We start from the raw sequence: 16,791 nt of genomic DNA, 5'->3' as shown, positions 1-16,791 counted from the left end.
AGTCCCAGGTGATGCCCTTGTTTCCTAGGCCATTTATCCATCCCCAGAGCTAGGACTTCAGGCTCTGTGCCACAGTGCTCAAAGGTCACTGAGGACCTAGTACCTGGGGGCTGATCAAGTTCACAGCCCAGACCAGTTCTGAGAAGTGAAGACCATAAGGAAAAAGTACACATGACAAAAACTAGTCCTCTGATTTTGGTCATCCTGGGTTGTATATACACATAATTGTCATCCCTGAAGGATAAAATAATTTGGAAAAATCCACAAAGGCACTAATCTAAATGACCAAACACATAAATATTTCTGAAATATAAATGTTAATATATCCCAGCTGTATAAGCCAACCAAGAGTGAGGGCAGTGGGAACCATCATGAACTCTTAGTACTCCTGGCAGGAGATAGTTCCATAAGCCAATTTCCCCCAAAGATTAACATTCAAAATAAAGAGTTGGTTATAGGACATCTTACATACCAGCCTCATAAAAATACCTGAACATCCACATACTTCCACACTTGTCTCTGTTTTGTCCAACACCGCTCTTTCTGCCAAGAATGACCGTTCTTTTCCTTGGCCACCTGGAGAAGTTCTTAGCATGCCTGAAGATCCAACTCCCCAGTAAAGCTTCTTGGAAGTACTTTGGCAAAAATGATCTTTGTGTTCCTGCAGATTTGGGTCCACATCTCAATTACAGCGTAAAACCTTGTACAATAAAAGTAAATTAGCTACCATCTAGTGGGTGGTTAGCATGGAGGAGATGGGAGGGCCAGTGCTGTTTTAGATGCACTGATGATTCACATTTAATCCTCCTACCCACCCTGGGAGAGCTGGACTTCGACTCCCCTGTGTCAGGAGAAAGCCAAGGCTCAGGAGGGGTAAGGAGCCAACAAGAGTACAGATAGAATAGGCCGGGATGGAATCATGACCAATATTTCTCTGCCTGCAGAATTCACAATCTTGAGCCCTTTTACAGTTAATCGTTCATTTAAAAAAAATTGGACAAGGCTCCCACACTAAGCTTTTTTGTTTCTTAAAGGTAGGAATTGAGGCTCTGTTCCTACTGCCCAGCTGTGGGCAGTGTCTGCTAAATGAATAAATGAATGAATAAGCTAGAAAGAAACACACATCTCTAATAAGGGAACCATATATACTAAGGCAAAAAAAGAAGGAACCAGGGACCCAGGACTCCTTATAAATCAACCCCTTGCAGTGAAAAAAGGGAAATGACAGGGAAAATGATTTATCAAAACAGTAAAGAGCACCTACATTCTTTTTTTACCTTGAGCATTACATCTAGATCACTTCTAGTACATTTTAAAACTATACTCTCTAAAGTGAATCAAAGGTTCCACACACAGATGGATGCAATATACTTTTCCTACAGACTTAGTCTTCAATGACTTTTCTCTGTAACAAGAAACGTTAATTTCATTAATTTAAGAAATGCCTATTAGCTGACGTGTTACCTAAATATGATCCCATAACCTTCTGACAGCAGTCTATATGCCTATATGTTTGATTTTAGCTATTTTCCTGGCATTTTAGTCGACCAGGAACAATGGAACTCCAAAAGCCCTAACGACCTTTACATCATTTCTTAGTTTTCAAGTCTTCCACATTTCATGACGAGGAATGTTCCTGGGAATGTGTCTTCTTTAAACTCTCAGGTCTTACATGTAAACTGAATTCACTCATCCTTCCTAGACAGGATACATGGGTGCCATCTTATCTCAAGAAGACAGATGACAGGGGCGCCTGGGTGGCTCAGTCGTTCAGCATCTGCCTTCGGCTCAGGTCATGATCCCAGGGTCCTGGGATCCTAGCCCCGCGTCGGGCTCCCTACTCAGTGGGAAGCCTGCTTCTCCCTCTCCCACTCCCCGGGCTTGTGTTCCTGCTCTTGCTGTGTCTCAAATAAAATCTTAAAAAAAAAAAAAAAAGACAGGTGGCACCCTTAGAAATTAGGCCTTTAGTGAGGTTAAGACTGGGAGGATTTGACCAACCTCCTCCCCTTCCCAGCTTTCTCAAAAGACCCAGATACCTGAATATAGAATAGTCTCTTTCCCTGGGCACTGCTATAGGTTCTCTGCAACAGACACACTGCAACTTTCCTTTCGGGCTGGCACTTTGTCTATAGGTTCAGTCCTCATTTCTGTTTCAATTCATGTGGTGGTAAGAACAAATTTCCCAGAGGGCACAACAATTAGAAATAGCTATCCTTAAGTACATAGATTCTCTCCCTACCCCTCGCTCTCTGACCGTCTCGTGGAGGTCCACCACCCAGCCTCCAACCTTGGCTTTGCAGGGCAAGGATTAAAATCTCTATTTAAAGCTTCCTCTGGCCACTGAAGGCCAGAGGTACAATGGTGCTTCTGGGCTGGCAGTTCTGTGAAACAGAACAGGTATAAAGGAAGCTAGAGACCCAGCAAAACCAGAGTAACAGTCCCCCAACTGGTCTCTGGGCTCATTCACAGGTCGCTGGGAGCCTTCTGCTACTCTGGAGAAAAGCGGGTATCTGAGGCAGCAGCAGTGCTCCCCAAAAGGCCCTCACTGTGAGGAAGGGGCTTCTTCAGTTCACACAGCAGAGTCTTACCCTGCTCTGGCCCCATCATACCCACTAACAAAACGTTCTCTTCTTGAACCCAGGGGACCGCTAACCTGCGCAAGGCCCACAGAGTAAGGCATCCTGGACTCTATAATCTTCACTTTTGCAGCCTTAAGTCCTCATCACGTGTAAACTAATGTTTGGTCACAGGTAAACCATCTGCTCCTCCTAGCACGATGTCAGACCTCTGCCCCTGAGTGCCCAACAGATCAAACATAATTCCTCAGTGGATCAACTCTCTGGTGGAAGAAAGGCATGAAGAGAAAGAGTGAAGCTGTATTGTGTTCATACTAATTGCTATGGTGTTTTACAAGGTGACAGGTGTGTGAGCACCAGGAAGGATACATGATATCCATGGTAGTGGCCTGATTAGCTAGGATATTTAAATACAGAATGAAATTCAGGGCACAGGGCCAAGGATGAAATCAGAGAGGAGAGAAAGGTCACCGTGGAACTAGAGTAATGGATACTTCTTCAAACCAACTAAAGCAGAACCTGGGGGTTCCGTTTCCTCAATGTGCCACCTGTATATACTTTATCAGGGCTGATGCCCAGGCCTTCTCTGAAGTCTTGGGGCCATACTTCTTTGGTGGTTTCCTCTTGCTCAGTGTAAGTGTCTGCACCGAATCCAGCATTCTCTGCCAAGACCGCAGGATCCTCTTCTTCATGAAAACAGCAGGAACAGGTTTGTGGCTTTGCGTCACATGAGGTAACAGAATTCTCTTCCCCGGCTCCGGGGTCAGTGGGCACTTCCCAACCCAAATGATCTGATTCTTCACCTTCCAGCACTCCCATTCTTTCAGCTAGTTCTTCAGCAGAGGGCTCCTTGGGGTCAGGGTAATCCACCAGAATTGTTTCTTGCCTACGCTTGATGCAATCTGAAAGGTCATAAATTGGGTAAGTCTCTTCAGGGTAACCTAGAGAAAAAAGTAGCACAAAGTCTTACAAGGAATGTCTCTTCAACAGAAAGTATCAGGCTCAAAGAGGCTTCTCAGGCGGCAGCCATCCTATCCCAACAAATCCATTCAAAAAATCTCTAAGATGACTCTAACAGTTCTAAAGTTTTACTTGAGTAAATTCTTAGCGATCTGGCGGACTATCCCAGTGTTTTTTGAAATACAAACCAACTCAGAAGAAAATCCCTTCTCAAGTGCAGGGTGGTTAGGGCAGAGTAGAAGTCTCGCCCCCCTCCCCCGGCTTCTGCAATGACTAAGATTAAACAACGTGAGCCTTCAGTTAAAAAAAAAAAAAAAAAAAGTACCAAACACCAGATGGAGAGAGCATAGCTCAAGGCTAATGTTTATAATTTCTATTTGGATCCATTTCCAAATCTTCCTGCGGTGGGGGGGTGGGAAGGGGGAGAAAAGGAAGACTTAAGCTCTTTGGGGAAAAAAACAAAAACAAAAACAAAACCACCACCACGAAGGCTTCGACTAATCGAAACAACTGAAACGGCTTGCGAGTGTCAGAGAGAGCCCCTTCAGCAAGACATGCCCAAGATCCCAAAGGACAAGCACTGTGTTTTCACAAGACAGAATTCCCATTGTTGGCTTCTTCGTCTCCACAAAATGGAACAAAAGACGACAACAAACCAGTAAACAAAATGGGTCATACTGGTACTGACTCCCAGCTATGATAATGAGAAAAGAAATGCTGCCAAATTAAAGAATGAACTGAAATAAATCTGTGTCCGCCAAGCTGTGCTGGAACAGCAGATGGGCCTCACCCAAGCTCATACACCGGCGCGTCAGCCGTGCGCCCTACACGATGCGAGAAGCCGGCGAATCCAAAATCCATTTGCACATTATGATAACTGGCAAATTCAACCCTAATGCAAACCACTTTTTGCCTGCAGATTCTGAAAAGCAGGGGTCTTTTTTGATGCAGCGTAGAGTGTGGAGAGACCTATTTTAACAACATTTACTGGGTTTTTTTTTTTTTTCTGATTATAAAAGTCATACAAACTCACTACACAAAATTTTTAAAAACACAGACAACTTTAAAAAAAACACAAGTCACCCAGAATCCTACCACTGATAATAATCTGTTGTGTTACTTCTGGCCTTTTTATCATGTATAAACATACTGTGTGTAAAATGTAATATTCTGATTTTTTTCATTCAGCATTCTATCGTGAGCTGCAAAACATCCCATCATACAGCTACATAACGGACACGACTGGCCGAGCCTCTTCTGTAAGACATGTAGGTTCTTTCCAATTTCCCCTTATTATAAGTAACTTGGCAGTTAGGATCTCTGAATAGAAGTCTACGTCCACTTCCCTATTTCTTTTTTTTTGTTTTTTTTTTTTTGAGTAGTTTTTTTTTTTTTTTTTTTTTAAAGATTTTATTTATTTGAGAGAGAGAGCACATGAGAGGGGGGGAGGGTCAGAGGGAGAAGCAAACTCCCTGCTGAGCAGGAAGCCTGATGCGGGACTCGACCCTGGGACTCCAGGATCATGACCTGAGCCGAAGGCAGTCGCTTAACCAACTGAGCCACCCAGGCGCCCCACTTCCCTATTTCTTTAAGATAGCCCGCTAGAAATGTGAGAACTAAAGGGATTAGACATTTTCCAAGCCTGTTTTTACACTCCACCAAATGGCTTTCCAGAAGAATGTATATTTTCCGTCCTACCGGTGACATAAAAACTTGTCCCTCTGATCACATCCTTGTCATCACTGCCAGTGGCATGTGAAGCAGTGTCAGTCCGCTGGCTTAACTCACTGTGGATGGAATGCGAGGTCAAAGAGCCTAGCCACCCAAGGCCCTCACAGCCTCCCTGGTCAAGGGCACGGGCTGGAGAAGCATACTTGCTAATCAGCTCCCAGCCACTGAATACTTAAGTCCATTTTCTGGCATGTTCCTGCCTTCTCCACACCAAGGACAAAGCTTACCTTTGGAGTTCCATGGCTATCTGCTTTGGTTTAAGAGGGGAAGGCCTGCTAAGGAAAACCAAATAGAGACTCATAAACGGGCTGCTGAGGTAGCCCACTATCAGCCAACATCGCTGGTTATTCAAGAACTTCATTAAAAATATAAGCAAGCTATAAAACTCATTGATCCTATGAGGAAGTCAGCAAGGGAACCAAACTAAGCAAACTATGTAACAGCCCCTAAAAAAACAAAAAACAAAAAAAACAACAGTCAATGGTGCAAACAAGAGTTAATATCAACTTGTAACCGATACTCCCAGTAATATTCAAAATACTACTGCACTGATAAAACCAACCAGACTTCAATATAAAAAGGGGAGCAAACAGGAAATAAGAGCTTTTAGAAATAGAAAATATTTAAACTTGAGAAAGGGAGAATATAGATTAAAACGGACAGGGCTAAAAGCCAAATGAGTATATTAGAAGTCGAAGTATAGAAATTCTTAAAGAAATGGAAACTGTGAGAAAAAAAAATATAGGCTGCATTGAAAACTGATCCAGGACATCCAATCTCCAAATTATTGGAATTCCAGAATGAGGGCAGAGTAGGTTAAATGGAAGCAATAACCAAAAAAAAAGGTTATAAAAGAAAATATCATTTAGCTGAAGAAAGACTCAAGTCTTCAGATGGAAGAGTCACTAAATGCTAGGCAAAAATACTATGAAAAATTCACATACTCACACACTCAGATATATGCCAATGAACCTGCCCAAATTCAAATGTTTAAGTATTAAAAGATTATACGTTTCCAGCCAGAAAACTAAAAACAGTCTGCCTATTGAGAAAAAGAATCAGACTGTGATAAGATTTCTCATTTTCAACATCAAATGAAAGCTAACACAGCAAAGTGTTCAGACAAAGAAAAATGGCATGATCAAATAATTATTTGTATAAAGGTGAAAAATGGTATGTGTAGATATCCAAGTACTCAGAAAATACACCAATCTATAAGGGGGTGAGTGGGTAGGGGGTGGAGGTACTTAAGAATTCTGACAAATACAAAAAAAATTTAAAAATCTGAGAAAGAATATACTGTATATGAGAAAGCGGTAAACAATGAATCAATAAGAATTATCAATGTAAATGGTTAGAAATTTAGTGCCATTGTTGAAATACTTAAAATAGGCTAATATATTTGAAAGTTAATATCGCTTGGAGCTAAAATTCTATATAATTTCAACACCACCTAAGAGGAAGACAGAAAATAAATGTGATAAAGATTTAACCTTATATAACAAGGTTATATAAAAAGATTTGCAATTTAGAGGAGAAAATGCCAATTTTCATTTCTTTGATTACTAGAAAGATTGAAATACTTTCTAATGTTTTGTAGCAAGGTGAATTTTTATTCTGTGTACTGCTTACACGGGGATATCAGTTTTATAAATTACAGAACACTTTATATATTAAAGGTATCAACTTCTTTCAGTCATTTGTCACGAATACTTTTTCTAGTTTAGTGTTGGCTTTAAATTGTGTGGTATTCTCTAATCTAAGTAAAGGTTTTACGTATTCAGGCTACATTATCCTTTCCCTTACAATTTTCTTCATTGCTTTAAAAAAAATTTAATTGCAGGGGTGCCCGGGTGGCTCAGTCAGTTAAGTGTCTGCCTTCGGCTCAGGTCATGATCCCAGAGTCCTGGGATCAAGCCCCGCATTGGGCTCTCTGCTCAGCAGGGAGCCTGCTCTCCCTCTCCCTACCACTTTGCCTACTTGTGATCTCTCTCTCTGTGTCAAAAAAAATATTGCAGATTCACATGTTGTTGTAAAAAAAAAACAAAAAACCCAGAAATCCCATGTACCCTTTACCCAGTTTCTCCCAATGGTAATATCTTGCTAAACTATATGACAATACACAACCAGGATATTATTATTGATAGAGTCAATATACAGAACATTTCTATCATCACAAGGATCCCTTATGCCCTTTATTTGCCACACCTATTCCCTCCTGCCTCTATTTCCTCCTTAACCTCTGACAACTACCAGTCTGTTTTCCATTTCTATAATTTTACCATTTCAAGAAAGTTATATAATTGCACAGTATGGAACCTTTTGGAATTAGACTTTTTCACTCAGTATAATTATCTGGAAATTCATCCAGGTTGTTGCATGTATCAATTTCTTTTTATTGCTGAGTAGTATACCAAAGTATCAATGTACCACAGTTTTGTAACCATTTACCTGTTGAAGGATGTTTGGGTTGTTTGCAGTTTGGGGTGACTACAAATAAAGCTGCCATAAATATTCATGTATAAGTTTTATGTGAATTTAAGTCTTAAGTTCTGTGATACATGTCCAGGAGTGCAACTGCCAGGTTGTAGAGTAGTTGAAGATTTATGAAACTGCCAAAATGTTTTGCAGATTAAGTGTACATCCCCACCACCAATGTATGAGTGGATCTAGTTTCTCCATATCCTTGCCAGCATTTGGTGTTGTTACTGTTTTTTATTTTAGCCATTCTGATAGATGTGTCGTGGTTATTTCATTGTGATTTTAATCTGTATTTCCCTAGTGGCTAATGATGTTTAACATCTTTTTGTGTGCTTATTTGCCATCTGTATGGCTTCTTTGGTGAAAGTCTGTTCATATCTTTTGTGCATTTCCTAATTGGATTGTTTTTCACTGTTGAGTTTTGAGTGTTTTTTTTTTTTTTTTTTTAAAGATTTTATTTGAGTGAGAGCAAGCATGAGCGGGGGGAGGGGGGGTGGGCAGAGGGAGAGGGAGAATCAGACTCCCCGCTGAGCGGGGAGCCCTGACTCAGGGGCTCAATCCCAGGACCCTGGGATCATGACCCAAGCCGAAGGCAGATGCCTCACCGGCACTGAGCCACCCAGGCATCCTGAGAGTTCTTACATACTCTAGATATAAGTCCTTTGTTGGATAGATGATTTGCAAATATTTTCTCCCACTGTGTAGTTTGTCTTTTCATTATCTTAACAGGGTTTTTGCAGAGCAAAAGTTTTAGATTTTGATGACCTCCAATCTATCAATTTTTCCTTTTATGAATTGTGTTTATGATGTCAAGTTTAAGAACTCTTTAACCCCAGATCCCCAAGATTTTCTACATATTTTTCAAAAAAGGTTTATAGCTGGGCACCTGGGTGGCTCAGTCGTTAAATGGCTGCCTTCAGCTCAGGTCATGGTCCCAGGGTCCTGGGATCAAGCCCCGCATCGGGCTCCCTGCTCGACGGGAAGCCTGCTTCTCCCTCTCCCACTCCCCCCTGCTTGTGTTCCCTCTCTCTCTGTCTCTCTGTGTCAAATAAATAAATAAAATCTTTTTAAAAAAGTTTATAGTTTTACCATTTATGTTCATGATCTATTTTTAGTTAATTTTTGTGTAATATGTAGAACTTAGTTCGAGGCTTATTATTTTTTGCTATAGATATCTGATTGCTAGAGCACCACTTGTTAAAAAGGCTATCAAAACTGCTTTTGTATCTTTGTCAAGAATCAGTTGTACATGTTTGTGTGGTTTTGGGTTCTCGGTTTTATTCCTTTGATCTATGGGTCTATTCCTATACCAATATCACATAGTTTTGATTGTTAGCTATATAGTAAGTCTTGGAATCAAGTAAACTAATTCCTCCTGCTTTTATAAAATTTTTTAATTATTCTATTTTCTCTGCCCCTCCATATATATTTTAGAATAATCTTGTCTGTATCTACAAAAAATCTTGCTGAGATTTTGATAGGGGTTGCATTAATGCATTTGTCAATGTGGGAATGGATATTTGTATTATGTTGAGTTTTCCAATATATGAACATGATAGATCTCCCCCTTTATTTACACCTTTGATTTCTTTCATCAGTGTTGTATAGTTTTCAGCACATAAGTCCTGTACATGTTTTGCTAAATTTACACCTAAGTCTTTCATTTTTTGGTAAAAATTTTGATACCAAATTTAAAATTGCTATCAACATGTTCATTGCTAATATGTAGAAATATAATGATTTTTGTCTGTTTATCTTGTATCCTACAACCTTGCTGAACACACTCTGGGAGTGCTGCTGTTGTTAAGTAGGCTCCAGGCCCAGCGTGGAGCCCAACATGGCGCTTGAATTCATGACCCTGAGATCAAGACCTGCGCTGAGATCAAGAGCTGGACACTTAACTGACTGAGCCACCCAGGTGCCCCAACTCTGGGAGCTGGGGTTTTCTACATAGGCAATCATGTAATCTGCTAAGAGGAGCAGTTTTCTTTCTTCCTTTTTAATCTGTAGGCCTTTTATTTCCTTTACTTGCCTTACTGCACTACCTATAATATTTAGTATTATGCTGAATAAGAGCAGTCACCCTTGCCTTTGACTATTAATGTTAGCTGTAGGTTTCTGTAGATTCTCTTTATCAAATTGATGAAATTCCCCTCTATTCCTATTTTTCTCAGAGTTTTTATTATGAATAGGTCTTGCATTGCTTTTATACTCAAGAAATCCTTTCCTGCTAAAGAGCCAGTACATATTTGCAACAATTTTTTCTACTCTTTTAAAGGTTCCTCTTCTCCATCCCTAACTACTTAATATATCTGGAATTATTTCACTGTTAAATGTGCAGGCTCTTACTTCTGCTCAAGCAATGATGGAAACATGGGGACCCCTTTCTTTAAACAACTAGAAAACCAAATGAAATATAGGCAGCACCAATTTTCAAACATTAATAGGCAGTATAGCATGATCCCTGAGAAAAGGGAAACAGAGTCCAGTGGTCCCACTAAGTTGGGAAGACAGACTAGAATTTAGGAAGGCCAGGGAAGAATACTAGAAAGAAGCTTTGTAGAAAAAGAGTTTCAGGGATCTTCAGAGAACTCTTCATGTTTTTAGCTGAGTTCTGATCTGTGCATATATGTGGAAGAACTACCCAAGGCCAGGAAAAGAACTACTGAAAGCATTAGGCCTAAAAATTCTTGGCACTCATACATTGCTGGGAACAGTTCATGTTCCTGCCAGCCAGAGTAGAAAAACATTGCAGAGCATCAGACAGAATCCTAAGAAGGGTACTGCCTTACTAGTGGGGCTAAATTAGCCAGAGTAAAGGAGGCTCTGGACCCATTCCCACAAATCTTAAAAACAAGCCTTAAAGGAATCCAACTTATTTCTGGTAACTTCACTGTGTGTTAATAAGAAGTCCAGCAACTATTTAAAGTACTAAAACAAAAATCCAGAATCCAATAATATAAAATTTGTAATATCCATCATCCAGTCAAAATTTACCAGGCATGTAAAAAGGGCATGAAATTAGGGCCCACAGCAAGGAGAAAAATTAATCACTAGAAATAGACCCAGAAGATAAGATCAGCAGCTAAGACTGTTAAAGAAGCTAGTACAAATATGCCTCATATTTTAAAGAAGGTATAAGAATATGAGAAATGAAATATTTAAGAAATGAAAGACTTAAAAAAGACCCAAATAGAACTTCTAGAAATGACAATACAATATCTGAATTAAAAATACATTAAATGAGGGGCGCCTGGGTGGCTCAGTCGTTAAGCATCTGCCTTCGGCTCAGGTCATGATCCCGGGGTCCTGGGATCGAGCCCTGCATCGGGCTCCCTGCTCAGCAAGAAGCCTGCTTCTCCCTCTCCCACTCCCCCTGCTTGTGTTCCCTTTCTCACTGTCTCTCTCTGTCAAATAAATAAATAAAATCTTTAAAAAAAATACATTAAATGAGACTAGGAACAGATCATATACTACTAAAGAAAAGATTAAAAACTTAAAGGCACAGTGAGAAAAATTATCCAAAATTTAGCATGGCATGAATAAAAGAACAGTCTATGTTCAACCTATAGGGCAATTTCAAAGGTCTAACAAATGTGCAACTGGAGAATCAGAAGTGGTGAGGAGGAAGACAGAAAGAGAAAGAGATAACATTAATAAAATAATGGCCAAAGTGGTTGGGGGGAGGGGAAATCAAAGATCAAGGCTGCCACCTTGAGAAACTGGAAAAAGAAACTACAAATTAAGCCAAAAGTAAGCAGAAGGAAGGAAACAGAACAGAAATCAAGGAAATAGGAAACAGAAACCAAAATACAGTTCTTTGAAAAGATATAAATTTCCGGCCAGTCTGATCAGGAAAAAATTTAGAGAAAGAACAAATTACCAGTATCAGAAACAGAAGAGAGAACATCCCTATACATTACATACATTAAATGAATATAAACAACTTTATACTAATAAATTTGACCATTTAGATGAAATACATAAATTCCTTGAAAGAAACAAGCTATCAAAACTCATTCAAGAAGAAATAATCTGAATAGCACTGTATCTGTTAAAGAAATTCAATTTGTAGTTAATAAACTCTTACCAATAAGAAAACTCTAGGCCCTGATGGTATCACTGGAAAATTCCGTATTTAAGAAAAAGATAGCAATTCTATACAAAGTCTTCCAGAAAATGTAAGAAACACATTGCAATGCATTACCATGAAATCAAAACCAAAAAGATGACAAGAAAGCAAAGCACAAACCAATATCCCTCATAAACACAAAAATAAAAAGTCCTTAGCAAATTGATCCTAGCCATATAGAAGAACATCATAACAAAGTAGTTTATCCCAGGAATGTGAAGTTGTTTAAATATTAAAAAAATTAAAAAAAAATCAATGTAATTCACTGGATTAACAGATGAAAGCAAAAATATGATCTCAGTTAACAAAAGGCATTCCCCAAAATTAAATATCCATTTGTGATTAAACTTTCAGCAGGGGTGCCTGGGTGGCTCCGTCTGTTAAGCGTCTGCCTTCAGCTTAGGTCATGATCCCAGAGTCCTGGCTGAGCCCCACATCGGGCTCCCTGCTCAGCGGAGAGTCTGCTTCTCCCTCTGCCCCTCACCCTACTCATGTTCTCTCTCTCTCAAATAAATAAAATCTTTAAAAACAAACAAAAAAAAAAACCTCTCAGCAAAGTAACACTAGGAGGAAGCTTCCTCAACCTCAAAAAGAGCATCCATGGAAAACCAACAGCTCATATCACACTAATGGAGAACATGTGAGTACTTCCCTCTAATATCAGGAAAGCAAGGATGCTTGCCCTCACCACTTCTATTCAGTATTGTGCTAGAGTTTCTGACCAATGCAATAAGGCAAGAAAAATAAAAGACATATAGATTGGAAAGTTAGAAGTAAAACGGTCTATTCAGTTTGATTCTCTATGTAGAAAATTCTACGAAATTTAATCCTAAGAAATCTAAAGAAAAAAATCTACTAGAACTAAGTGTGTTTAGAAAGGTGATAGGAAATGAGGTCAGAATACAAAAATCAATTGTATTTCTATATAGTAACAAGCAATTAGAAATTTTAAAATAAACACATTATCTTCAAAAATATGAAATATTTAAGCATAAGTTTTTAAAACATGTACAAGACCTATATACTGAAAACTATAAACTCTGCTGAAAAATTAAAGATCTAATAAATGATGAGATATAAAATGTTCATGTACTGGAAGATTCAATATTGCTATGATGTTAATTCTTCCAAATTGATCTAAAGGTTCAATATGATGCCAATCAGAATCCCACTGGGCTTTTTCATAGATACTGACATACTGATTCTACATTTATGTGAAACTATGAAGGGCCTAGAATAACCAAAATAATTTTGAAATAAAAGGGAAAAAAACAAGTTGAATTTGCGCTACCTGATTTCAAGACTTAATATATAGACACAGTGATAAAGACATTGTGATATTGGTATAATATAGACATGATTTCACTTATATGTGAAATTTAAGAAACAAAACAAAGAAAAAAGAGTAACAGGGGCACCTGTGTGGCTCACCTGGTTAAGCGTCTGCCAGGTCATGATCTTGGGGTTCTGGGATCAAGTCCCACATCGGGCTCCTTGCTCAGTGGGGAGTCTGCTTCTCCCTATCCCTCTACCCTCCCCTGCTCTCTCTGTCCCTCAAATAATAAACTTAAAAAAACAAACCAACCAACCCAGACTCTTAAATATGGAGAACAAATTGGTGGTTGCCAGAAAGGTGGGTGGGGGATGGATGAAACAGGTAAAGGGAATTAAGAGTCATCACTTATCATGATGAGCACTGAGTAATGTATAGAACTGTTGAATCATTATACTGTACACCTGCAACTAATAATACTGTATGTTAATTATACTTGAATAAAAAATTTTTAAAAAGAGAGGATCCAGAATAGACCCGTACATACACAGTCAACTGATTTTCAACCAACGTGCCAGAGTAATTAAATGTTCCAAAATAAGTGGGAATAATTGGATATCAACATGGAAAAAAATTAACCTCAGTCCTAATGCCTCACACCATATATAAAAACTAGCTCAAAATGGCTTATATGCCTAAATGTAAGCTAAAACTATAACACTTCTAGAAGAAGAAAACATAAGAGTCAGGCAAACCTTGAGTTAGGTAAAGATCATAAAAGAAAAATGATAAACTGAACTTTATCAAAATAAAAACTTCTGCTCTTTGAACGATGCCACTAAGAAAATAAAAGGGGAAGCCACAGTTTAGGAGAAAATATTTGTAAAATACCTAACTGATAATAAACCTATATCCAGAATATATAAAGAACTCTTGTAACTCAATAAAAACAAAATCAACCCAATTAAAAAATTGGCAAACAATGTTAACAGACACTTTACTAAAGATACACAGATGGCAAATACATTAAGAAATGTTCATCGTTATTAGTCACTGGGACATGCAAATTAAAGTCACAACTGAGATACCACTATACACTCACTAGAATGGCTAAAAGTAAAAAGGCTGACAATATCAAGTGTTACCAAGGATGTGGAGTAACTACAATACTCCTACATCACTGGCAGAAGGCAAAATGGCAAAGCCACTTTGGAAAACAGGTTGACAGTTTCTAAAAATGTTGAACATACACTTAACATAAAAGCCCAGAAATAAATCTCATTCCTAGGATATACCAAAAAGAAATAAAAATATATGTTCAAACAAAGATGTGTGTGTAAGTTCATAGCAGCTTGATTCATAAGATCTCAAAGCTGGAGACAACCCAAATGTTCCTAAACTAGTGAATAGAAAAACAAACAACAGTATATCCATGTATCAGAATACTACTCAGCAATTAAAAAAAAAAAATACTGATACATTCAACACATGACTCTCAAAAGCATTATGCTAAATTAAAGAAGCCAGAAACAAAAGAGCATGTGCAATATGGTCCATTTATATAGAAAACTATAGGGACAGAAAGTGGTTACATTGTGTCAGGGCAGTTGAAGGGATTCCCTCCAAAGGGGAAGGGAACTTTCTGAGAGGACGGAAACATCCTAGATCATGATTATGGTATAATTATACCACTCTACACATTTGCCAAAACTTACCTAACCAGACACTTACAACTGGTGAATTTTATTATATATACATTATATTTTAAAAAATTTTTAAGATCTCTTTTCTGGGCTGACAGCTAACCAAGAAATGACAAGACACTGTTTACCTTCCCAGTCCTCCATGTAAGGGGCCTCCTCAGCTTCTTTCTCTGGAGTAGGCCTGTCAGTGAATTTTCCTTCTTTCATGACCTTGGTGATTTCTCGGAGCTGATGCAGCAACCGTTTTTCTTGGTCAGAAGTCACAGTCTGTGCTCTGCTTAGAGATATCAGACAACCCAGGCATTTAATGGTAAATGAACTCCTGGGCAATGAACATAGACATCACTATGATCTGTCTGGATCCTAGAATAGGAAGTCCAACAGCAGCAGGTAAATATTCTAGAAACTGGTCCTGGAAATGCATTGCCGATAACTAGATATGTTAGTTCAATGTTCTGATTGATTTTATAAATGGGGAAACTAAGGCCTAGAAAAGATCAAGTGATTGCCCAAGGTCCCACAATGAATTAAGGCCAATACTGGGACCAGACCCCAGATGTTTCAGCTTTCAGTTCAGTGTTCTTTCAGTATACCTCACTGCCCTCATTCTCTAATCTCTAAGAAATTTCACTGTTACTCTTATTACCCATTTACTATAAGCCACTTTTCTCCAAAGCAAGGTCATCAAAAGAAAATGTGCTGAGTCATTAGACTCAACTAGGGAAAAATATCCTACTAGCCCAACCCTGGTTTCACTAGGCTGCATCTACTTACGCAGAAATAAAGATACATCCAAAAATTTCAGAGCTGGATCATTCTGACAAATCAGTCATCGAGACCAGAGAAACTGAGGCCCACAGAGGGGAAATTCTACATTTATTCCTACTGCTAGTTAATGCCATCACTTGAACTACAACTAAAGTCTTCGGACTTCTGATAGCATCCTATGCAATTCTTAAAGCACAATGCTCAAGTTCCACTTTAGAAAACCTGGGTTTGAGTCCCAATTTAGCTGGATAACACTGGGCACATGTGTACAAAAATAAGATGAGGCTCAAGATTAATATAGGACAATTTTCTTTGAGATGGAAGCATTGCATCACACTCATAGGCAGACAAAGTCCTACTCAGAAGACTGAAAACTAGTTTGGAACCAGTTTTACCTAGTGGCAGAATTTAACAGAGACTACTTATTCTCCTCTTAAAAATCCAAAACATTCGAAGGCAATATAAATTCATGAAGGAAAAATGACCTTTAATATAGCCTCAGAGAGGTGCTATCAATTTTTTCTAATCAGCCAGTCTCCAGCCTGTGTTCCTTTTTATGCTTAGTCTAACAAACTTTAGCCTTAATGACGAGCAGGGGAAAAAAGTGTTCCTCCCTCCAATGTTAAGATGGTCAAGTGAGGAAAATGAAGGTGCAACATTTCCACAGACCTCAGTGGGAAGAAAACAGAGGCACCATGAGCTCCACTTCTTCCACACTAAAGGGCCTCAAAGCCATGAACTGAAGAAGCCTGTCTGTCCCAAACTCAGTTAAATCTTACATGTAGCAGGCCTCTTACAGCTCTAGTCTTCCTATCAAGTCAGGAGTCCTGACTTGTCACAACTGCTCATCTGCTCTATAGAACTCCTAATTCTTACTATTACAACAACCCACTTTGTGGGGGGCTTCTGACTCAGCTAGGGCACCTTTTTAGCTAGAAAAGCCTATTTGCTAGAATCCAAAATATGGAAAGAACTTATAAAACTCAACACCCAAAAAACAAATAACCCAGTCAAAAAACAGAAAAAATGCCTATTCATGTCTTCTGTCCAAGACCATGTACAGACAGCCAACAGGCACATGAAAAGATGATCCAACATCACTCATTACCAGGGAAATGCAAATCAAAACTACAATGAGATATCACCCCACACCTGTCAGAATAGCTA

General features: G+C 38.9%; 1 protein-coding gene across 1 annotated transcript; it reads right to left on the bottom strand.

The window, feature by feature from the left end:
- Positions 1–1,250: 1,250 nt before the first annotated feature.
- RIC3 (RIC3 acetylcholine receptor chaperone) lies at positions 1,251–15,252 on the bottom strand. Its single transcript, XM_081798649.1, has 2 exons — positions 14,985–15,252; positions 1,251–3,517 (listed from the first exon to the last, which is right to left on the bottom strand). The coding sequence occupies exons 1-2, from the start codon at positions 15,061–15,063 to the stop codon at positions 3,084–3,086; spliced, it is 513 nt and encodes a 170-aa protein (XP_081654775.1). The 5' UTR covers positions 15,064–15,252; the 3' UTR covers positions 1,251–3,083.
- Positions 15,253–16,791: the final 1,539 nt, after the last annotated feature.

This window comes from Leptonychotes weddellii, chromosome 11 (assembly GCF_054177405.1).
Source record: "Leptonychotes weddellii isolate Sample4059 chromosome 11, ASM5417740v2, whole genome shotgun sequence".
NCBI classification, from domain to species: domain Eukaryota; kingdom Metazoa; phylum Chordata; class Mammalia; order Carnivora; family Phocidae; genus Leptonychotes; species Leptonychotes weddellii.
Note: the sequence above shows the minus strand (reverse complement) of the source record. Positions and strands in the feature narration are given on the sequence as shown.